The 23,663-nt window shown below is 38.1% G+C and overlaps 1 protein-coding gene and 1 long non-coding RNA gene across 5 annotated transcripts in view; one reads left to right on the plus strand and one right to left on the minus strand.

Moving 5' to 3' along the window:
- Window positions 1-23,663, plus strand: part of NR6A1 (nuclear receptor subfamily 6 group A member 1) — a 217,287-nt gene that overhangs the window by 41,085 nt on the left and 152,539 nt on the right. For 2 of the 4 annotated variants that reach the window (XM_070518771.1, XM_070518770.1), the window contains exon 3: window positions 3,606-3,650. The exons of the other annotated variants lie outside the window; for them this stretch is intronic. In XM_070518771.1, coding sequence (XP_070374872.1) covers window positions 3,606-3,650 — 45 coding nt within the window. The remainder of the gene's footprint in view (window positions 1-3,605; window positions 3,651-23,663) is intronic. 4 annotated transcript variants of the gene reach the window in all.
- The window catches only part of LOC123289294 (uncharacterized), a 54,181-nt gene continuing 37,937 nt past the window's right edge, over window positions 7,420-23,663 (minus strand). The window contains exon 4 of the long non-coding RNA XR_006533138.2: window positions 7,420-22,616. This is a non-coding gene — a long non-coding RNA (uncharacterized lncRNA). The remainder of the gene's footprint in view (window positions 22,617-23,663) is intronic.

The following is a 23,663-nucleotide window of genomic DNA, read 5'->3' on the forward strand; positions in this document are numbered from 1 at the left end:
GGAAAGTGTGAACTTAACTGCTGCGCCACCAGGCTGACCCCCTCCTCTTTTTCTTTTTGATGTGTATGCCAAGCTAAGACACAGTTCCTGCCCTCAGGGGACTCTGGTTTAATCAGGATGACAGACACAAAACTTGATGATATATGGCTTTTACTACATACTAGTAGTAATGATAGCTAATATTTATTACACGCTAAATGCATCACATGCATTTTTCATTAAGCACTCATATAATCTGTTTAAAAAGATACTATCCCTGTCTTACAGATGAGAACACTGAGGTCTGGAGACGTTAAATGACTCACCTTAGTGGAGAAGTATCTGAGACTTCAGAGCCACTGTTTTAACTAATCTTCTCTCCTGTCTCCAGCTCTCTTCATTGTGACAAGTCTCAAATGCTAATGGAAAAATTTGAGGCAGTATCATGATTTATAACATATTTAACGGGGCTTTTTGTGTACAGAAGAATAAAGACTATATTATCTAAGTCTCATTTGGGCTCTTTTGCGTATGTTAGAATGATTTTGGACACAGTAGAATAGTTCACCATGGAATAGATTGGTTCTCAAAGAGATTTCTTCTGTGGCTCTGGGTCAGGATTATTTCACTATTCATCAGATAGGTTCTTTCCTGAAACAAATGAAGCTAAGTTCACAAATCTCTCTTATTTTCCCCTACTTTATGTCATCTTTCCTCCAGAACATTCTGTTAGTGATTTAGATGTTTCGCATTCATGACAGTTCCAAGAGCCTGCTTCCAAAGCTTCGCTGAATCTGCTAGCCCCAGGTCTCCTGAAGGTGGCCTTTTGCTGGGGAGTTCCTTCTGATAAGGATTCTTTTGAACAGAGTGGGGGTGGGATGAGATCCAGAGCTTGGGTTGTGCTCTCATCCCCTTGACCTCTGCCCCTATTTCAGAGTTTGTACTGACTTGGTAGGGACTCCCTGTGGAGCCAAGAGTTTAGGACTTGTTTACAACTGATGAAAAGATAGTTGCATTCAAAGACTGTGGTTGGGTCCTTGGGTAGTCGTGGATCTCTGTCATTCTCTCTGGTGGGTGAAGGGAATGCTTGAACATCTGGGTCTGGAGGTTTGTAATGGATGACTAAGAAGGAATGAGAAGAAATTCTGAAGCTAGATAGGTTGCTGAAATTGTTCTTTCTATGGGAGCAGTATTGCAGTAAGATTTTGAGAGTGTGTGTTTTACTCATTTGAAAAAGACTGAAAGTGGTTGTTTAAATTCAATATATGATAGCAAGGGGGATGTGTGGGAATTCTTCTCTTCCTTTTCTGAGGTCTCACCAAAGAGAAAATTTGTTGTCTTCAGCCAGTGTATCAAGTAGTGGAGGGAAGCTCGAGATTGTTAAAGCCACCCTCTTCAAAGCCATGTGTAGTTTTACCAATTAGTATTGTCTCTCAAAATCTTGTGGTGCTGTAAGGATGCTGGGAAGAGTATAGCAACTCAGTCCCAAATGAGTCTTCATATGCCTTTTCTGGACACACTTTGGTCAAGTAAGACCACTCTTTAACATCTAGACCTGAAGTTACATATCTTTTTTATTTTGGTCCAGTATTTGTTGTAGATATGAATCTTAGAAAACAGATAAGCATCTTTCTTTGAAGGGTGCTGGCAGTCACTATGATGAAAATTGAATAAATCCGTCCTCTGTTGGTAAGCATAGGAAAAGATAAACTGCATGACTAATAAGATTCAAAGCAAAAATACCGTGTTAAATCTTTTTCACTTTAGCACAAAATTCCATGTGCTACATGTAGTCTGGCCTATAGATGTATTTTGTTTGACTAACCAATCAGATGTTTAAATAAAAGCATGTTAGTTGTCAACATTTAAAACCTGCAAGAGTTTCATAACAATTTGGATTTCTGGCGTTTTTGATGAATTGGAAGATCTAATACTGGACCTGAATTTCGGTGTGACGTCTGTTGGCTGGAGTAGAGTAGTGGCTGCCCTCTTTATATGAGCGTGCACTCTTAGGTTTGTCATAAACCCGTATGGCCTCCTTCATCCATTTATGTTTCCTGCTAGTCTTCTGTAGGCATTTGAGTTTGCAACTCTGACGTTAAAGAATGGTACTTGTGGGGTTGGCCTGGTGGCATAGTGGTTAAATTTGCATGCTCTGCTTTGGCAGCCTGGGGTTTGCAGGTTCGGATCCCGGGCATGGACCTAGCGCCACTTGTCAAGCCACTCTGTGGCAGCATCCCACATAAAACAGAGGAAGATTTGCACAGATGTTAGCTCAATGACAATCTTCCTCAAGCAAAAAGAGGAAGATTGGCAACAGATGTTAGCTCAGGACCAATCCTCTTCACCAAAAAAACAAAAAACAAACAAAACAAAAAAACCATAATTGTAAGTGCAGATGAAGATGTGAGTGGGAATTCTTGTATGTGTAATCTAATAAATAAATCTAATAAATAAGTCTGTCAAAGCTGAAAATGTACGCATTTATTTTTGCAGATTGAGTAGTTTAAAATTTAAAATTGCAGATTTAGCAATTCATATGTCTAAGCATTTATCCTGTAAGAAATGACAGGTATGCAGAATGTATATTCGCATTTACTCCTTTCAGCACCTACAATAGCAAAAAAATTGGAAATAGCTTAAAAGTTTAATAGGAGACTAGTTAAATGGATTGTGTTTATCCATGTAATGGAATACTGTAGGATCATTAAGAAGGCAGATTTTAGTCTGGAAGATGATACACTGAACTGTTTGTTAACAGTGGTGTCTTTGGGCACTTGGGATCACAGGGTAACTTTCATTATTTCTGTGTTTCAATTATTTACAAAAGCCTGTTGAATTGAGAAAAAGGATATGTATTTTTAAAAAAATCTCCACTTTTCATTTTAGCTACCAAGTTTCTAAGGCTATTCTGCTAAATTGAGCCACCCAGGCTCCAGCTTCCCTCTTCCATCACAAATTTTACATTCAGAATTTTCTTATCTTGAAATTACCCTATGGAAGGAGAATTAGTGTCCTCAAGTAGCAGGAACCATTTCGAAGCCCAAGAACAGGGTAAAAGCCTAGACCAGCATTTGCAGTCTTCTGCTTGCAGCTCTGTCAGCATTCACCAATCAGGCTGTCAGAACTGGCCTCTTTTCAGTATCAGGCCTGACACTACCGTACTCTCAGGAATGAAGGGAGCCTTGGTGGCTTTACATACGAATTGTGCTGTCCTGGCCGTTGCAGGGATACATCGCTGAAAGTAACCCTACTGGAAGGATAGTATGGTGCAGTGGAAAAACACCAGTGAGAGTTTGCATCTTCGCTTTTTCCACTTCCTTGCTGAGTGACCATAGGCAGTCTGTGAAGCTCAGTTTCTTCATCCATAAAGCAGTAATAATCTCTGTTAGGGGTTCTTTTAAAAAATAAGTCAGATAACATATGTGAATTGCCCAAGATTTAACTGCTCTAGCCATTTCTGCATGTTTCTCTTTGTTGAAATATATGACAAAGGTTTTCTAACTTTTTTGCTTGATATTTAGTGAGCATTTACTGTATGCTAATGATTTAAACACATGATTTCATTTATTCTTTCTGGTAACTCTATGAGGTTGTTCTCAACTCTCATTCTCCCCATTTTACAGATGAGGAAACTGACAATTTAACACTTGGCCAACGTCACACAGCTGGTAAGTGGCAGAGCTGGAGCCTGTGTGATTCCAAAGTTAATGTACTTTTTATCTTTTTAAAATAGTGGTATGATTTACATACAATGAAATACATAGATAATAAGTGTAAGGTTCAAGCAGTTTTCACAAATGCATGCACCTTGTAATCTGAGTTCCAAGAAGATACAGAACGTTGCCATCCCTTTAGAAAATTCTTCTATGCTTTTTCTCAATTGATCCCACTCTTCTATCCTAAGAAGCAATAACTTCTGATTTCTGTCATGATAGATTAGTTTTTCCTGTTCTAAAATGTCATATAAATGGAATCATGCAACATCTGCTCTTTTGTGTCTAGCGTTTTTCAAAAGCATAATGTTTGAGCTGCATCCGTGTTGTTGCAAGTGTTAGTAGTTTGTTTCTTTTTCTTGTTGAGGAGTACTCCATTGACTGTACTGCACTTTATTTGTCTGTTGATACCTGGGCTGTTTCAAGTTTTTGGTTATTATCAATAAAGTAGCTGTGAAAATTCTTACACAAGGTTTTTGTGGGTATATGTTTTTCTCTCTCTTAGACGTATATCTAGGAATTGTTGGGTCATATGGTAGATGTAAACTTTCTATGAGGTTACTAAACAGTTTTCCAAATTGTTTATACATTTTAGAGTTTTAGTGTGTGAGTTCCAGTTCTTCCACATCCTTGCAAGCATTTGGTGTTGTCACTTTTAAATTTTGGTCATTCTAGTGAGCATGCAATGGGACTGATGTGGTTTTAATTTGCATTTCCCTGATAACTGATTATGTTGATCAGCTTTTCACACTCTTATTGGTCATTCGTATATAATCTTTTAGAAATGTCTGTTTGAAGTCTTTTGATTATTAAAAAGAATCAGGGGCCGGCCCCATGGCCGACTGGTTAAGTTCACGAGCTCTGCTTTGGTGGTCCAGGGTTTTGCTGGTTCGGATCCTGGGCGCCGATTTAGCACTGCTCATCAAACCATGCTGCGCCAGTGTCCCAGGTACCACAAAGAGAAGGACCCACAACTAGAATATACAGCTATGTACCAGGGAGCTTTGGGGAGAAGAAGGACAAATAAAATCTTAAAAAAAAAAAAAAAAGAAAAAAAAGAATCATGTTCTTTGTCCTGTTACTGAGTTGTGGATATTTTTTACTTGATACAAGTTCTTCATCAGATACATGTGTTGTGAATATTTTCTCTTAATCCATGGCTTTCTGATCTACTTTATTAACATGTTTTTTGATTAACATTTTTATGAAGTCCAATTTATTAATTTTTTCTTTTATGGTTAATACTTCCTGTGTCTTCCCTAAGAAATCTTGGCCTTAACCGAAGGTTGCAAAGGTGTTCTTCTGGATTTTCTACTAGAAAATTTATGGTTTTATCTTTTACATTTATGTCTATAACCCGTCTTAAATTAATTTTTTTGTATGCTATGAGATAAGAAGCAAAGTCTTTTTATGTGACTATTCATTTGTTCTGGACTCATTTGTTGAAAAGACCTTCCTCATTGAATTTTTGATGCACTTGCTGAAAAATAATTTGATCTTTATATGTGTGAATCTCTTTATAGACTCTGTATTCTATTCCATTAATCTTTTCACCAATTCTGTTTATCTTCTCACCAATACTGCAATGTCTTGAATACTATAGTTTTGTAATAAATCTTGAAATCAAGTAGTGTTGTCCTCCAACTCCATTCTTCCTTTTCAAAGTTGTTTTGGCCCATTCTAGGGTTTTGTCTTGTTTTCATTTTCCTTATAAATTTTAGAATCAGCTTGTCAATTATTTTATTTTTTTAATAAAAAAGGCTGCTGAGATTTTGATTGCATTGCGTTGATCCTATCAGTTTGGGGAGAGTGGTCATTTTAGAATTGAGTCTTCTAATTTATGAATTCAGTGTATCTTTCCACTTACTTAGAATGTCTTTGTTTTTTCTCAGCAGTGTTTTTAAAAGATTAGTGTTGAGATCTTGTACATACGTCTTTCTTTAAACTTATAACTAAGTATTATGTTTTTTTAATGTTATAGTAAATGGTATTATTTTAAAATTTTTATTTTCCAGTTTGTTGCTAGTATATAGAAATGCAATTTGATTTTTGTATGTTGAGTTTGTATCGTAGAACATTGTTAAATTTGTTTACTAGTTCTAGTAACTTTTAAAAACAAATTTCTTGGAGCTTTCTATGTGTACATCTGTGAATAAAGACAATTTTATTTCTTCCTTTTTGATGTTTATTACTTTTGTTTATCACTCTTACCTTATTGTATTGGCTAAGATCTCCAGTCCAATAGTATGTAAAAAATAGCGAGATGACATCCTTGTCTTGTTTTTGATTGTAAGGGGAAAGAGTTCAATATTTCACTATCAAGTATCATGTTAGCTATAGGGTTTTTTCCTCCTTTTATTTTTTTTGTTTTTAAAAATTGTGGTAAAATACACATAACATTTACCATCTTAACCATTTTTTTCTCTCTTTTTGAGGAAGATTAGCCCTGAGCTAACATCTGCTGCCAATCCTCCTCTTTTTGCTGAGGAAGACTGGTTCTGACCTAACATCCATGCCCATCTACCTCTATTTTATGTGGGACGCTGCCACAGCATGGCCTGACAAGCAGTGCATAGGTCCACACCTGGGTTCTGAACTGGTGAGCCCTGGGCCGCCGAAGTGGAACCTGCGAACTTAACCACTGTGCCACCGGGCTGGCCCCTTAACCACTTTTTAAGTGTACAGTTTAGTGCCATTAAGTACATTAATATTGTTGCTCAACTGTCACCATCATCCACCCACAGAACTCTTTTCATCTTGCAAAACTGAAACTCTGTACCCATTAACAATATCTCCCTATTTCCTCAACCTCAGACAACTACCATTCTACTTTCTGTCTCTATGAATTTGACTACTCCAGGTACCTCATATAAATGGAATCATACAATATCTGTCTGTTTGTGCCTGGCTTCTTTCACTTAGCATAATGTTATCAAACTTCATCCATGTTGTACATGTGTCAGAATTTCCTTCCTTTTTAAGGCTGAATAATATTCCATTGTATGTTTATACCACATTTTGTCTGTTCATTTTTCTGTTGATAGGCATTTGGGTTGGTTACACCTTTTGGTTATTGTCAGTAATGCTGCTGTGAATATGGGTATATAGATATCCCTTCAAGTCCTTATTTTCAATTCTTTTGGGTATATATCCAGAACTGGAATTTCTGGATCATATGGTAATTCTATTTTTAATTTTTTGAGGAACCACCCCATATGTTTTTCACAGTGGCTGTACCATTTTACATTCCTACTAACAGTGTACAAGTGTTCTAATTTTTCTGCTTCCTCACCAACACTTATTTTCTGTTTTTGATAGTAGCCATCTTAATGGGTGTGAGGTGATACCTCACTGTGGTTTTGATTTGTATTTCCCTAATGATGAATGATGTTGGACATCTTTTCATGTCCTTATTGGCCATTTGTATATCTTTTTTGGAGAAATGCCCATTCAAGTCTCCTGTCCATTATTTAATCAATTTTTTTTGAGTTGTGAGAGTTCTTTATATGTTCTGAAGATTAACCCTTCATCTGCAAATATTTCCTCCTATTCCATGGATTGCCTTTTCACGCTGTTGATTGTGTCCTTTTATACACAGAAGTTTTTAATTTTGATGTAGTACAGTTTATTTTTTTGTTGTTTCTGCCTGTGCCTTGGTGTCATATCCAAGAAATCATTGCCAAATCCAGTGTCATGAAGCTTTCCCCCCTATGTGTTTTTCTAAAAAAGTTCTACAGTTTTAGCTCTTACATTTAGGTCTTTGATCTATTTTTGGGTAATTTTTGTTTATATGGTATAGTATAAGGTCCACATGCATTCTTTTGCATGTAGATATTCAATTTTGCCATCATTATTTGTTAAAAAGATGGTTCTTAGCCCATTGAATGGTCTTGGCAATTTTGTTGAAAATTGTTGACCATATGTGTGAGGGTTTATTTCAGGGCTCTCTATTCTATTCCATTTGTCTGTATGTTTATCTTTATGCCAGTACCACACTGTTTTGGTTCCAGTAGCTTTTGTAGTAAGTTTTGAAATCAGGAGGCCATATGTTTTTTGTAGATGCCCTTTATCAGCTTGAGGAAGTTCCCTTGTATTCCTAGTTTGCTAAGAGTTTTTATCATGAATGGTATCAATTTTTTTGAATGCTACTTCTGCATCTCTTCAGATATTTAGACTGTTAATATGGTGAATTACACTGATTGATTTTTGTAAATGGAACCAGCCTTGCAATCCTGGGATAAGCCTCATATGGTCATGATGTATTATCACTTTTATATATTGCTGAATTCAACTTGGTAGTATTTTGTTGTGGGTTTTTGTGATTATGTTCTTAAGAATCAAAGCCTATATTCTTAACCTCAGTGCTATACTGCCTCCAAAAGATTTTTATTTAACTCATTATTTTGGACGTATTCCATTTTATTTTATTTTTGTGGATCTGTGTTAGTTTTTTGTGTAGTTATAAAGCAACTAACTGGTTTTCTAGATGGGTTTAGGAGCTCTCCTTCTACTTCATATTTGAAGCCTCCATCTAGTGGTCTCTTCTGGAAGCACAGAGGTGAGAATCTGTGATAATGTGTTGGCGTTTATTCCCATTTAGTCCACTAGGTGGCAACAGCCCCTAAATGAAGAGCCAAGAACGAGGAGTCAGACTGGAAAATAGAAGAAAACAATGCTTGTAAAACTCATAATTAAACAGAGCAGAAAATCAAGATTTTCTGAAAAGTAATACTGCTAGGCCTCAAAATATGAGGGAAGGAATGAGCCTTTAGCTCATTCTCAGAGTATGTTTGAAAACTCATGGTACGGGAATCCATTTTGCTGCCTCCCTTCCCTTGTTTCTCACACTTCAGAATCTTGACTTATTCAGTGGCTAGCCAGACACCTTTCTTTGAATACTGGGTGCGGGGGGGTTGGAGCGGTAAGGTGATAGAGCTGACCTTTAATGCAAAGGGATCTGAGTTTGGGGGGGCTGGGAGCAAGAAGGATGTACTCTTATATCCAAGAGCTGAAAATCTACTTTCAGGGAGACTGCAGGAGGAGGCATTAATGGCCCATGCTGTCCCTTGGGTCTGAGACTCTTTGGGCATAAAGAAAGGAGCTTTTATGAATTTTCCTTATAAAAATGGAAATTTTGAGAAAGGGATCTTTCTGGATAAGGAATTAAGATAGCAGCGAAGAACTATGATCAGTTAAGGGGATGTGAGATTCTAAGAAGCCATAGGTAGAATTTATGGGGCTGTGAAAATTAAAAGATAATGGGTGTGGTGAGTTTCTAATGCTCTCTGAAGTAGTTAAGAGAAAAAATTTGGGAGGACTAGGCTGGAAGCAGTGGGACCTGGCAACTTAGAGCAGCTTGCTCAGTTGTGGCAGTGATGCCAACTTTTTTGACCATAGCAGCTTAGGTGAGTCGTGACCTCAGCTGACTTAGGCGGCACCCATTATCTGCTTAACCTGCCTGTTCCTGCTTTCCAGTTGAAAATAATTCATTGGCAATGGACTATTATGTACAAATACATGTTGGGGAAGGATGGTAAATGTGCTTTAGCAATTGAAGTATGGTTCATATTTGAAACATGACATACATGTCAAAGTCTAATTATTGGAAATTTAAAAATAAGGATACTGTTGCTGCAATACCTGTCATACACAGCAGGTATCAAACTAATTTGAAAATAATCATGCCGAATGAGGCATAATTGAAGGTTGAAAAGCAAGAATAGCAGCAATGGAAAACTACCACTAATTCCCTCAGCAGTGGTAATGGAGTTCTTCTGAGAACTGCAAGATTTCCGACTGATTTTATGTGTGTATTTGCAGTAGGATCTTAGCAACATTGCCATACCTTTTGTGGCAACTTGTTTCTTAGTAGAATACTCAAGAGTGTCTTGTTAATTTAAGTTTAAAAACACCAAATTATTAACAATCAGTTAACAAGTTACTTACAAGTAGCCTTTATTTATAAGTAGAAATGAGTTGAACGTCAGTCACTCAAAAAATGGATGAATGTTGGATTAATTCACCAGGAGGCTCCTTTAAGTTCATACCTTCAGAAGCATGGGGCTAAAAGATTGGGCAGGAGGAGGAGAAGGTAGACAAATAGCCACAGGCTGGCTAGGAGGCTCAGTGCAATGGGCCTTTGGAGCTAGGTGTGAAACAGAAAAAAGAGGTTTGTTCTGTGACTTAAAGTGAATCACCAGTGTGTATGTGTATCTGTGTGATCACTGTGTATGCACAGATGTTTGTAATAGTAGCTCAAATACTGTTGGTAGAATTACTACTCGTTATGTGGTCAGTCCTGTTGACAGCATTGTTATTTGTTATGTGAGTCTATCACCAAATGATTCTTCTAGGAATTGTTTTTCCTTATGTTGAATGGAGTAGATATATGTAATTGAGAAGGAAATAAAATCCTTTATGTAATGATTTTTTGCTGAGACTTTTGTTGATTTGTTTGGTATCTAGATTATTTAGCATCTCAGTTGTCCAGGAATCTGTCAGCATAACTAAGATGCAGTAAAAGCCAAGCGCTAAACATAGTTTTCATCTAAATAATCTTAATTGTGAGATTTAGTCTCTGTCTCTCTCTGTGAGAGGCTTTGTTAGACAAAACTTAAAATTAAAAATACCCTAATAACCCTTTCCTAATAGTCATGATAATTTTGACCCTTAACTATCTTTCACCAAAAATGTATTAGATTCTCTTTACTTAAGTTTGGTAAATGTGATTTTTGACAAGTTAGTTTTAATCTCTGACCTTTGTTTGCTCTTTTGAAACAACTGGGTAAAAGTATCAGTAAACAAACGAACCTCATAAGCAACTTTGGTAAATTTGTGGAAATGGTCTTACAAATGCAGATGAAAGACCACAGGGTCATTTTCAAAGCTTCAGAACTGTGGTGGGACTAGAAACAAGTTTGGAAAAGATTGATGTTGATTGGGAGTTGTTATGGCTGCTCACAAGTTAGTAGTACTACCGTGTGAAGAGAAGACTACCCAGCAGGAGTTACTGTTGATTAGTCCTCTTGGTATACTTGGTGCCATTCAAACCTTCAATATTAGTGATGTAATTTTTACCTAAAGTTCAGAATGTACAAGGTTTTTTGTGTGTGTGTGAGGAAGATTTGTCCTGGGCTAACATCCATTGCCAATCTTCTTCTTCTTCTTTTTTTTTTTTTTGCTTGAGGAGGATTAGCTCTGAGCTAACATTTGTGCCAATCTTCTTCTATTTTTTTGTATGTGGGATGCCTCCACAGCATGACTGATGAGTGGAGTAGGTCCATGCCTGGGATCCAAACCCATGAATCCAGGCCACTGAAGTGGAGTGTGTGGAACCTTGACCCCTTGGCCAGGGGGCTGGCCCCCAGAATGTACTACAAGTTTAATCAAGGTAATATAGAAAAGAGCTACCTTTAGTGGGGCTTGCTGTGTGTCAGATGCTTTGCGAATAAGCACTTTTTTCTCACCTTATATAATCCCCATCACAACCTTATGAAGTAGGTGGTGGTTCCCAGATGAGAAGCTGAGGCTGAAAGGTGAAGACCACCCTGCCTCTCATTGCCCCGTTCATCATAGCCAAAGAAAACTTCAGAGTTTGGAGAATATGATCTAGTCTTAGGGGTTTGTAGAGAAACTCGGCATAGCCAGAGAAACATGAGTTGAACACAAGGAGCTGTATGGTAGAGAAGTAACTGGTCTAACTAGATTGTGAGTGATGCTGCTGCCTGGAAAGTATAGAGTGGAGCAAGGGAGGAAAATCAAGAGTTGTTGACTGAAGTAGTTACATTGCAAGAAACAGCTCCCCCTCACCCCCACCTTAAGTTACCTTAAAATGAGGACATTTGTGGAAAGTACAGGGGTTCTCTTGGGGCCTAAGGATGGAGCATTCAATTGGATTTCATGAACAATCAAGACCAGGATTTCTTTCCCATCTCTCTGTGGTCTCATGGAGTCTTATCTCTGCTTCTCTGGTGCCTCTGCTTCTTATTTCTCTTCTCCTTCAGACTGATATTCTTTGCTTCTGTGTCAATGATGGAAAATGATTGCCCCTGCTCTGCCCTGCCTTGTCATGTCTTTCCAGCTCCCATGCTCAACTCAGACTAACAGAAGCATTTGTGATCAAATTTTAAATGCTCAAGAAAGAAGATTAGCTCAACTTGGATCAGGCGTCCATTTTTCCTGTCAGGGACTATGGCCCACTGACTATTTAGTAGAAACTGCAGGTGCATTCTAAGGAGAATATGAATAGATCAGACAAATTGTCTGACACGATAGCTTCAGTGAGGAAGCAGACAGAACGGAGATTGTGGAAACTCATCCTTAAGTCTGCTATGTGAGGGAAAGTGCACAGTTAGGGTGAATATAGGGGCATGCTTGATTAGGAATTATTTGCTAGCCCTGAGTGGAAGAGGATGGGGATCTGGCAAATGAAGTCATTAGGTGGTGCTTGAAGTTTGGCAAGTGGAAGGGATGCTTTCAAACCATCTAGTTATTGGCTCGGAGTGTAAGCACTAAGAATCAAAACTCTTGCATCTTGGGACGGTGTTGACCACGTTTGGCCAAGAGTTAAGCCCGGGCTAGTGAACAAGGGACCCATGATACACAGACACCCAGGCATGCTAATAAGCTTAATTGCAGTGGCCAAGGCCAGCTGTGTGGCATTCAGTGTACTTCTTTGCATAGGACCTATTTGAGTACCTACCTGATGACAAGATCTGAGGCTGTCCATGTACCCTTGCCCTAGCTATGATTGACTCTGGGACTGGTTCAGATTATATATACACATGGATGGTACTAGTGATTCTGATAGTTAGGGCTTTGGGGAAGTGGGAACTGAAAATAACTGTGATATTCAAATTTGTGTATTGTTGCCTTCTGGAATTGAAAATAATTCCAAGACTCCAGAATGACTTTATTCCTCTGCCTTCTCCAGGGAAGTTTTTCCTCCTAAGTGTATTTTGGGATTGAGTTGTGTTTGACCACTTTAGGTGTTATGGCACTTGGGTCTAATTCCAGGAAAATAGATTTGATTTCAGACGATTTAGCTTCACTAAGGTTAGGATATTATAACTTAGGAGATTTGTCACCTGAGGAGGAGATTCATTTCTGGCATGAGTGACCAAGATCAACAATCCTATCCCCAAAAAGCAACTGTAAAGCCAGACAAAACTGTCAAAAACACCCATAGGCTTGTAACAAATTGAGAAACATTGTTCATTAAAACCACTGAATTTTGGATAAGAACATCACAAGTCTGTGGCCTTACCCAGGATTTCTCCCAGTTTTTTCAGCTCTGATGGTGTAGTAGTTCAGGGTGGTGTAAGCCATGAAAACCAGCAGCTTTACTACTTCTGTGGGAGAGGGCTCATTTGATTTGGAGTGTTGTCAGTTAAAAGTGATGATCTTGGTGGCAAGTGAAACAGGAAAAGCCAGCAACTCTGAAGGTTACAGTCCTGTTCGGGACAAATAGTGGAGCAGCAGACTAGATAGGGCTTTAATAGAAAGATCTGGGAGATGAGACAACTACAGGGAGCTTGATAAGCTCTCCAGATGTCCTGGGTTGACTGGTGGCGACTTTATGCACACCAGAAACCAGTGCAAACCCAAGCCATCTACACATCTCTGGCAAATGAAAAGGATGTGTGACAGAAACCAGTGCAAACCCAAGCCATCTACACATCTCTGGCAAATGAAAAGGATGTGTGAGAAAGCCCAGGAGAAAGTAAAAAGTATAGCAGACTTGAAAGTCTGAAGTATGAGTGTGCTCCCTATCCCAACCACAGATCCATTAGCAGATAGTAAAAGGGCTCAGGATAACTAGTTGAACACCACCTCTGATGAGTCAGTAAGCTATGCAGACAGAAGGGTGACCCCTAGAAGCCAGGCTTCAAAGTAAAAACAAGGGGAAAATAACCCTTGAGCCATCATGAACCACACATTTCAGGAGAGGCAGATTTTACAGATTTAGTCTAGAAAAGTTAGTAACAGAGAAAAAATAAAAACACCACCACCACCGAGCCAGCTCCGATAGCCTAATGGATAAAGTTCAGTGTTCTCACTGCTTCAGCAGCCCAGGTTCAGTTCTTGGTCGCAAAAGCACGCCATTCGTCTTGTCAGTAGCCATGCTGTGGTGGCAGCTCACAGAAGAGCTAGAAGGAGTTACAACTAGAATATACAGCTATGCACTGGGGCTTTGGGGAGGAAAAACCCCACAAACCTTAGTAGGGAAAAGTCAGAATCCATAGTTGCCAACAGTACTTTTTTTTTTTTAATGGAAGTATAGTTGACATACATATTAGTTTCAGGTGTACAACACAGTGATTTGACATCTATATACATTACAAAATGATCACCATGACAAGTCTAGTAACCATCTGTCACCATACAAAGTTATTATAATATTATTGACTGTTTTCTCTAAGTTGTGCATTTACATCTCCATGACTTATTTATCTTATAACTGGAAGTTAATACCTCTTAATCTCTCTCACCTGTTTCACCCATTCCCTGCCCCCCAACCCGAACAACCACCATTTTGTTCTTTGAATCTCAGTTTGTTTCCGCTTTCAACAGTACATTATTTTAAATGTTCAGTATTCAACAAAAAAGTTAGAAGACATGAAGAGAAACAAAGTGTGACCTGTACTCGGAAAAAAAATCAATCAGTGGAAACTGTCTCTGAGTGATCCCAAGTGTTGGATCTGGCATACAGAGACTTCAAAGTAGCTCTTACAGATATTGCAAAGAAATAAACCATGGAGGGACTCAACAACATGTTTAAGATGGCAGAAGAAAGAATTGATGAACTTGTAGATCAATAAAAATTATTTAATATGAAGAACAGAGAAAAAAGATTGAAGAACAGTGAATAAGGCTCTGAGATCTGTGGGACAATGTAAGTGTATATGTAAGGAAATACATATATAGAAGGAGAGGAGTGAGATAGGAGCCGAGGACATTAGAAGAAATAATAGTGAAAAAATTCCTGAATCATTGATGAACATTAATCTCCAGATACAAGAAGTTCGAGGAACCCCAACTGTGATAAAACACATCAAAGACAAATTATTGTCAGACAAAGAAAAATCTTGAAAGCAGCAAGAAAAAAATGATTCATTACAAAGAAGTAAACAGCAATAGGGGCTGGCCTGGTGGCGCAGCGGTTAAGTTCGCACGTTCTGCTTCTTGGCAACCCAGGTGCACCAGTTCGGATCCCGGGTGCGGACATGGCACCATTTGGCACGCCGTGCTGTGGTAGGCATCCCACATATAAAAAAGTGGAGGAAGATGGGCACGGATGTTGGCTCAGGGCCAGGCTTCCTCAGCAGGAAGAGGAGGCCTGGCAGTAGTTAGCTCAGGGCTAATCTTCCTCAAAAAAAAAAAAGAGAAACAGCAGTAGGATTTCTGGTTGACTTCTCATCAGAAACAGTAGAGGCCTGAAAGCAGTGGGATGACATTCAAGGTGTGGAAAGAAAAAAATTGTTGCCAATTATATCTAGAAAACTATTCTTCAAAAATGAAGGCAAAATGAAGACACTTTCACTTAAGAAGAGACCTGCCTTAAAATACTAAAGGTAACTCTTAAGGCTGAAGGGAAGTGACATCAGATGGTCACTCACATCCATAAGAAGAAATGAAGAACACTGGAAATGGTAAATATATAGGTAAATACAACTCTATTTTTTCTTATTCTCTTAATGTTTAAAATAGACATAACACTGTATAAAGCAATAATTATAACACTGTATTGAGTTTATAACACATAGGGTAATAAAAATGGGAATATGAGATATACTGGAACGAGTTTCTGTATTTCTTGAAATTCAATTAGAAATAGATTGTGATAAGAGAAGACACATATTTGATGCCTAGAGCAACCACAAAGAACATAACAAAAAATACGTAGTAAAAAATCAACAGATGGGTTAAAATGGTACACTAAAAAATATTTCACAAAAAAGATGATATTAAAGAAGGAAGAGAGTTTAAGAAAAAAAGACATGAAACAAATAAAAACAAACATAGCATATGTAAATCCAACCACATCAATAATTTTATTAAATGTGAATGGACTACCTGCCTATTCAAAAGGTAGAGATTGTCAGCCTGGATAAAAAGGTAAGACCCAACTCTACATTGTCATAAGAGACATAACTTGTATTCGAAGACACAAATAGGTTGAAAGTAAAAAAAATAGATCATGCAAACAGTAGCCATAGAGAGCTAGAATGACTATATTAATATCAGATAAAATATACTTTAAGACAAGAAATAGTACTAGAGACAGACATTTCATAAGGACAGAGGGTCAATACATGAGGAAAATATAACGATTATAAAAATATACCTAACAGAGCACCAAAATACATGAAGCAAAAACTGACAGAAATTAAAAGAGAAATAGACAATTCAACAATAATAGTTATAGATTTCAATACCCTACCTCTTGATGGAAGAACTAGACAGAAAATTAGCAAGGATATAGAAGACTTAATCAACATTATCAATTAACATAGCTCATATTTATTGACTACTCCATGCAGAATATGCATTCTTTTCAACTGTACATGGAACAGTCTCTAAGAATATTCTGAGCTATAAAATAAGTCTCAATTATTTTTAAAGATTGAAATCATACAAGGTATGTTCTGTGACCACAACAGAATTAGAGATCCATAACAGAAAGAAATCTAGAATATCTCAAAATATTTGAAATTAAACAGCATACTTATAAATAACCCATAGGTCAAACAAGAAATCCCAAGGCAAATTTAAAAATATTTTTGACTAAATGAAAATGAAAACACAGCATATCAATTTATGGACCTGCAGCTAAAGCAGTGCTTAGAGGAAAATTTATAGCTTTTAAATTTATAAGTGTATATTAGAAAAGAAGAAAGGTCTCAAGCATTTACCTAGGCTTCCACCTTAAGAAACCAGATAAAGAGCAAACTAAAACCAAAGCAAGCATAAGGAAAGAAATAATGAAGATTATAATGGAAAACAATGAAACAGAAAACAGAGAAACAATAGAGAAAAATCAGTGAAACCAAAAATTAGTTCTCTGAAGAGATAAACAAAATTGATAAATTCTTACCTACACTGACCAAGAAAATAAAGAGGACACAAATTACCAAAATAAAGAATGAAAGAGAGGGAGCTGGCCCTGTGACCAAGTGGTTACATTCGCATGCTCCACTTCAGCAGCCCAGGGTTTTGCCGGTTCAGATCCTGGGTGCAGACATGGCACCGCTCATCAGGCCGTGCTGAGGTGGTGTCCTCCATGCCACAACTAGAAGGACCCACAACTACAATATACAACTATGTACTGGGGGGATTTGGGGGGTAAAAGCAAAAAAAAAAAAAAAGGAAGATTGGCAACAGATGTTAGCTCAAGTGCCCATCTTTAAAAACAAAAAGAATGAAAGAGAGGGCATAATAACTCCACAGAAATTAAAAAGATTACAACGGAATGTCATGAACAACTTTATCCTAACAAATTAGGCAACTTAGATGAAGTGGACAGATTCCTAGACACAAATTCCTAAGACAGATTATTAAAACTTGACTCAGAGGCCAGCCCAGTGGCGTAATGGTTAAGTTTGTATGCTCTGCTTCGGTGGCCTGGGGTTCACAGGTTCGGATCCTGGGTGTGGACCTACCATGGCTCATAAAGCTGCACTGTGGTGGCATCCCACATAAAAAAGAGGAAGATTGATATAGATGTTAGTTCAGTGACCATCTTTCTCAAGCAAAAAGAGGAAGATTGGCAACAGGTGTTAGCTCAGGGCCAGTCTTCCTCACACACACACACAAACACTTAGGAGGAAACAGAATATATGAATAGACCTGTAACAGTTAAAGAAAAAGAGCTAGTAATTAAAAATCTTCCTACAAAGGGAAGCCCAGGCCCAGTGGCTTCATTGGTGAATTCTATCAAACATTTAAAGAAGCAATAACACTAATCCTTCACGAACTCTGTCAGAAAGTAGAGGAGGAGAGAACACTTGCCAGCTAATTCTATGAGGACAGTGTTATCCTGATAACAGCCAGACAAAGATACCATAAGAAAACTGCAGACCAATATCCCTTATGAACACAGACACAAAAATCTTTAATAAAATATTAGCAAATCAGATTCAGCAACATAAAAATGGATTGTATACCATGACCAATTTGGATTTATCCTAGATGTACAAGTTTGGATTAATGTGTAAAAATTAATGTAACATACCAAGGGTTGGCAGACGTTCTCTTAAGAGTCTAAGTTGTAAATGTTTTAGGCTTTTGGACCATACAGTTTCTGTTGGAACTGCTTAGCTCTGCTGTTGTACAGCAGAGACAGTCATGGACGATAGCTGAATAAATGGGCATGACTATGCTTCATGACTATGCTTCAGTAAAGCTTTATCTGCAAAAAGATCTTGCCCACAGATCAGAGTTTCTAACCTCTGTAATGTTAAAAAAAACCCATATGATCATTTTAGTAGACACAGAAAATGTGTTTGACAAAATTGAACACCCATTCATAATAAAATCTCTCAACAAACTAGGAATAGAAGCAGCTTCCACAACTTAATCTGTGAAAAGCCTAAAGCTAACATGATACTTAACAGTGAAATATGCTTTTACCCTAAGATTGGGAACAAGGTAGGTAAAATGTCTGCTTTTACTACTACTTTCCAACGTTCCCCGTAGGTTCTAACTGGTGCAGTAAGTCGGGGGGAAAGATATCTAGATTGGAATGGATTAAAATTGTCTTTATTCATAGATGACAGAATCCTAAGTAATTCACAAAAAAAGCAAAAATAGAACTAACTGAGTTTAGCAAGGTCACAGGATACCGGATGAATATGCAAAAATCAATTGTATTTTGATATATTAGCAACAATACAAAAAGTGCCAGTTAGAAAACAGTTCCATTCATGATTGCATCAGAAGAACAAAATACTTATGAATAAATTTAACAAGAAGTACAAGATTTGTGCACCCACAACTATAAAATGTTGCTGAGAGAAATTTAAGAAGACCTAAATAATGGAGAAACGGTGTATGTTCATGGATTAAAAATCTAAATACTGTTAAGATGACATTCTCCTGAACTTGATGTGTTGATCTAATGCAATCCCTAAAATAACCTCTCAGACTTTTTTGGAGAAATTTAATGCTATAATTTGTGTGGAAATGCAGTGGGCCAATATGATTTTGAAAAAGAACAAAGTTGGAGGATTTAAATTACAGTTTCAGAAATTACTGAGAAGTCACAACAATCAAGTCAGTGTGATACTGGTATAAGGATAGGTACTAGAACTGGTTTGAGAGTTCAGAAATGGGTCCATATATATGTGGTCAATTGATTTTTGATAAAGTTGCCAAGACAATTCAGTGGGGGGAAAGATAGTTTTTTTCAACAAACGATGCTGGGAAAATTGGATATCTGTGTGCAAAAAAAATGAACTCAGACCTGTAATTTACACTAGACACAAAAATTAACTCAAAAGTGGATTGTACACCTGAATCTAAAACTACAAAATGTCTCGAAGAGTATCTTTCTGACCTTGGGTTAGGCAACAACTTCCTAGACATGATACCAGTAAGCAAGCCATAAAAGAAAAATTTGATAAATCAACCTCATTAAAATGTAGAACTTTTGCACTTTACAAGACATAACTAAGAAAATGAAAAGATGAACTGTAGATTGAGAGAAAATGTTTGCATATCTGATAAAGGAGTATCCAAAATATATAAAGAACTCTTACAACACAGTAAGAAGACAAACAACCCAATTTTTAAAAATGGACAAAAAATATTATATGGTTCCATTTATATGAAATACCTAGAATAGGCAAATTCATGGAGTCAAAGTATAATAGAGGTTGCTAGGGGAAGTGGGGAATGGATAGTTATTATTTAATAGGTACAGAGTTTTTGTTTAGAATGATAGTTCTAGAAACATAGTGGTCATGGTTGCACAACATTATGAATTTAATGCCACTGAATGTACACTTAAAAATGGTGAAAATGGAGGGGCTGGCCAGGTGGCATAGTGGTTAGGTTTGTACACATTGGTTCGGCAACCCAGGGTTCGCTGGTTCAGACCCTAGGTGCGGACCTATGCACTGCTTATCAAGCCATGCTGTGGCAGGCATTCCACATATAAAGTAGAGGAAGATGGGCACAGATGTTAGCTCAGGGCCAATCTTCCTCAGGAAAAAAAGGAGGATTGGCAGCAGCTGTTAGCTCAGAGCTAATCTTCCTCAAAAAAAAAGGTTAAAATGGTAAATATTGTATGTATGTTTTACCACAATAAAAGAAAATTTAAAACTGACAAAAGACTTGAATAGACATTTCATCACATGAAAAGGTACTCAAATCATTAGTTATTAGGGGAATGCAAATGAAAATCACAATGAATTCCCACTGCACACCCTCTGGAATGGCTAGAGTCAAAAAGACTGTAAAAATGTTCTAGAAAGTGTTGGTAGGATGTAGAGAGATTGGACACCTTGTGCACTGCTTTGAGAATGTAAAATGGTACAGTCACTTTGAATATAAGTTTGGCAGTTTAATAAAAAGTTAAATGTAAACATACCATATAATGCAGCAATTCCACTCCTGGGTATCTAGCCAAGAGAAATAAAAACATATGTCCACGCAAAGATTTGTTTGTGAATGCAGCATTATTTATAATAGCTAAATGTTCGTCAGCTAGGGAATGAATAAACAAAATGTGGAATATCCGTATAATGGAATGCTATTCAACAATAAAAAAGAATGAACTACTGGGGCTAGCCTGTTGGTGCAGCAGTTAAGTGCGCATGTTCCGCTTCGGTGGCCTGGGGTTTGCCAATTTGGATCCTGGGTGCAGACCTACGCACTGCTTGTCAAGCCATGCTGTGGCAGGCTTCCCATATACAAAGTAGAAGAAGATGGGCACGAATGTTAGCTCAGGGCCAGTCTTCCTCAGCAAAAAGACGAGGATTGGCAGCAGATGTTAGCTCAGGGCTAATCTTCCTCAAAAAATAAAAGGAAAAAGAAAAGGAAAAAAAGAATGAACTACTGATACATGCTACTTACAACATGGATAAACTTCAAAAACATTATGCTGAGTGAGAAGCCAATCTCAAAAGACTACATATTGTTTTATTCCATTTATATAAAAAAATCCATAAAAGGTGAATTTATAGAGACAGCAGATCAGTGGTTGTTGGGGGCTAAGGAGAGGAGTGGAGATTGATTGGAAACAGTCTCAAGGGAAGTTTTTGGGGCGGTAAAGTCTTTTAAAATTCAATTGCAGTGATATTTACACAACTCTGTAAATGAGTGAATAAAAGTCATTGCATCGTATGCTTACAATGAAGTAATTTTTTTTTTTTAAGATTTTGTTTTTCCTTTGTCTCCCAAAGTCCCCCCCCCGCCCCCCCAGTACATAATTGTATATTTTTTAGTTGTGGGTCCCTTTAGTTGTGGCATGTGGGATGCTGCCTCAGCATGGCTTGATGAGCAGTGCCATGTCTGCGCCGAGGATTCGAACCGACGAAACCCTGGGCCACCGAAGCAGAGCGTGCGAACTTAACCACTTGGCCACAGAAGTGGCCCTGTCAGTGAATTAATTTTACGGTATATAAATTATACCTAAATAAAGCTGTAAAGAGAAAAGTACCTAAGGTTGGTTGGAAGGAAGAGATTTTTGGGTAAAATGGTTTAAGTTCATCAGTCAGGTGATGCCCTGTTGATTTGTGATGTCTCTCAATTAGTCCTTGCCTTGGAAACATATATCCTCCCTGCTCCCTGAGCCTTACCCTGTGCCCTGCCCCACTAAAAAGTCCATTGGAAAGAACTTTCTCCTTGTTTGGGAGGACTGACTCAACTGTTTGGAGTGTGGCTGTGATGGACTGTCTAGGCTGATGACACGGATATACAGAAAAATGCCGCCTTTCAGCCCCAGGTTATAGATTAACCCCAGCTAGAAGAAGTCTTGCAAACGTGTGTTGCTGGTTGACAAGTAGATGAGGGTTTAGGCAGAGAGAGAATCTTGTCTCGTGAAGGTGGAGAACCCATGGAGTGGTACATCAAAGACCAGGATGCTTTGGGCTGTGCTGCTGTGTGCTGTTTGTAGTGTACTTTTCACTGTGTTCTTGCTGAGGCCTCACAACAATCCTGAGAGATAGGATAGGTATTCTTATTCCCCCTTTTACAGAGGACACATGACCGTTGCAGAGCTGGGCTTAAATTCAGGTTTTCTGACTCCATGTCCCAAACCATTTCTTCTTTACTGTTTTGCCTCAACTGTTTATTGGGAAGGAGAGCGAAAGGGGCCTGTGATTTTGATTGGTTGCGTGAATTTTCAGTAGGTTTAGTCTGAAGAATAGGAGGTGAAGTTGGCCTACAGTGTAAGTTCAGAGGTTCTGTTGCAAGTGTAATCAAGGTAGGTTTGTCCAGATATCTGGTAGCTTTCAAATTATACCCGGCTTAGAACTGTAATTCATGGCACAGGTGGCTTGAAGGTATCCTGTGCTTGATTCAAGGAGCAGACCACTTCCTAAGTTATAAACATAATTGTGCCAGAAATCATAAGGAAATTCATTTGACAAACATTTATTGAATGTCTACTCCATCAGGCCCCTTGCCAAGACAGGGAATCCACAAGGTCCAGTTGAATCCTATTGAGATACAGCCTGAGAGAACAAGAGTAGGCTGGGAGTCTTTCATTGTTTTCATTCTCTGAGGCTGATGTGTCTGCCCTCCAAAGTGACCACTTTCACCATGGACCTGGAGACTGTTTTTTACTATCCCTGCAGCTGTGCTTTCTACGGGTCCCCTTTCTTGATAAAAATCGTCCATCTTCCTTTTCCACTGTGGATTCTTCCATCTGCTTTTCAGCCAGATATAGGTAAGTCTTGCATCTAAAAGAAATCTTTGCTTTTAAAAAAAAGACATTTAAAAATAATTTTTCTCAGTTGTTGAAATAGATCATGCTTATTTCTACACACGTGAAAGTCATGGATGAGTTATAAATAATAAACATAAAAATCACCTTTAATTCTACAACTTAAGAGATTTCAACTGGTAGCATTTTTGCTTCCAGTCTGTTTGACTTTCCAGTTTGCTTTTTACTTTCTTTTTTTTTTTTTTTTTTTGAGGGAGATTAGCCCTGAGCTAACTGCTGCCAATCCTCCTCTTTTTGCTGAAGAGAACTGGCCCTGAGCTAACATCCATGCCTATCTTCCTCTACTTTGTACATGGGACGCCTACCACAGCATAGCGTGCCAAGCGGTGCCATGTCCGCACCTGGGATCTGAACCAGCGAACCGAACCCCGGGCCGCCGAAGCAGAATGTTCATACTAACTGCTGCGCCACCCAGCTGGACCCTGCTTTTTACTTTCTAACAGCTAGTACATGCTTGCACATGTATGTGGGTGCACACGGCACTCACACACACACACATTAGTATTTTGTTGTGTCAGGCTCTGTGTGAAATATTTTACATGTATTCTTACTCCTCAAGAAGCCCTGTGAAGCAAATACTATTGTCATATCTCCTATTCACAGATGGCACAGATTTAAAAGGTAAATAACTTATCTAGATTCACTTAGTTGATAAATAATGGAGCTGGAATTTTTACCCTCATTTAGCATAAGCTCTTCACCACTACCTTTCCAGAAATCTGTTTTCATCTATGACTTATTACTCCAAAATTATTCTTTCCAAGACTGTCAATAATGTTTTTATTTCTGCCTTCTTCTCCAGCTTTATCTCATGACCTCTTCTCCATCTTCTGTGTGCTTTAGTCACACTTTCAGTTCTGTGAAAGGACTGTGCTCCTTTGGCCTGTACACATGCCGCCCATTCCCTTTGCCTGGAATGCTCACCCAACCTATCTCACCCAGGTAATTACATTTACCCTTCAAGTCTTTACTCAAACGTCACTTTCTTGAGGTCATTTCCCAGACCTTTCTCACTCATA

The sequence above is a fragment of the Equus asinus genome, chromosome 10, assembly GCF_041296235.1.
Source record: "Equus asinus isolate D_3611 breed Donkey chromosome 10, EquAss-T2T_v2, whole genome shotgun sequence".
Taxonomy (NCBI): Eukaryota; Metazoa; Chordata; class Mammalia; order Perissodactyla; family Equidae; genus Equus; species Equus asinus.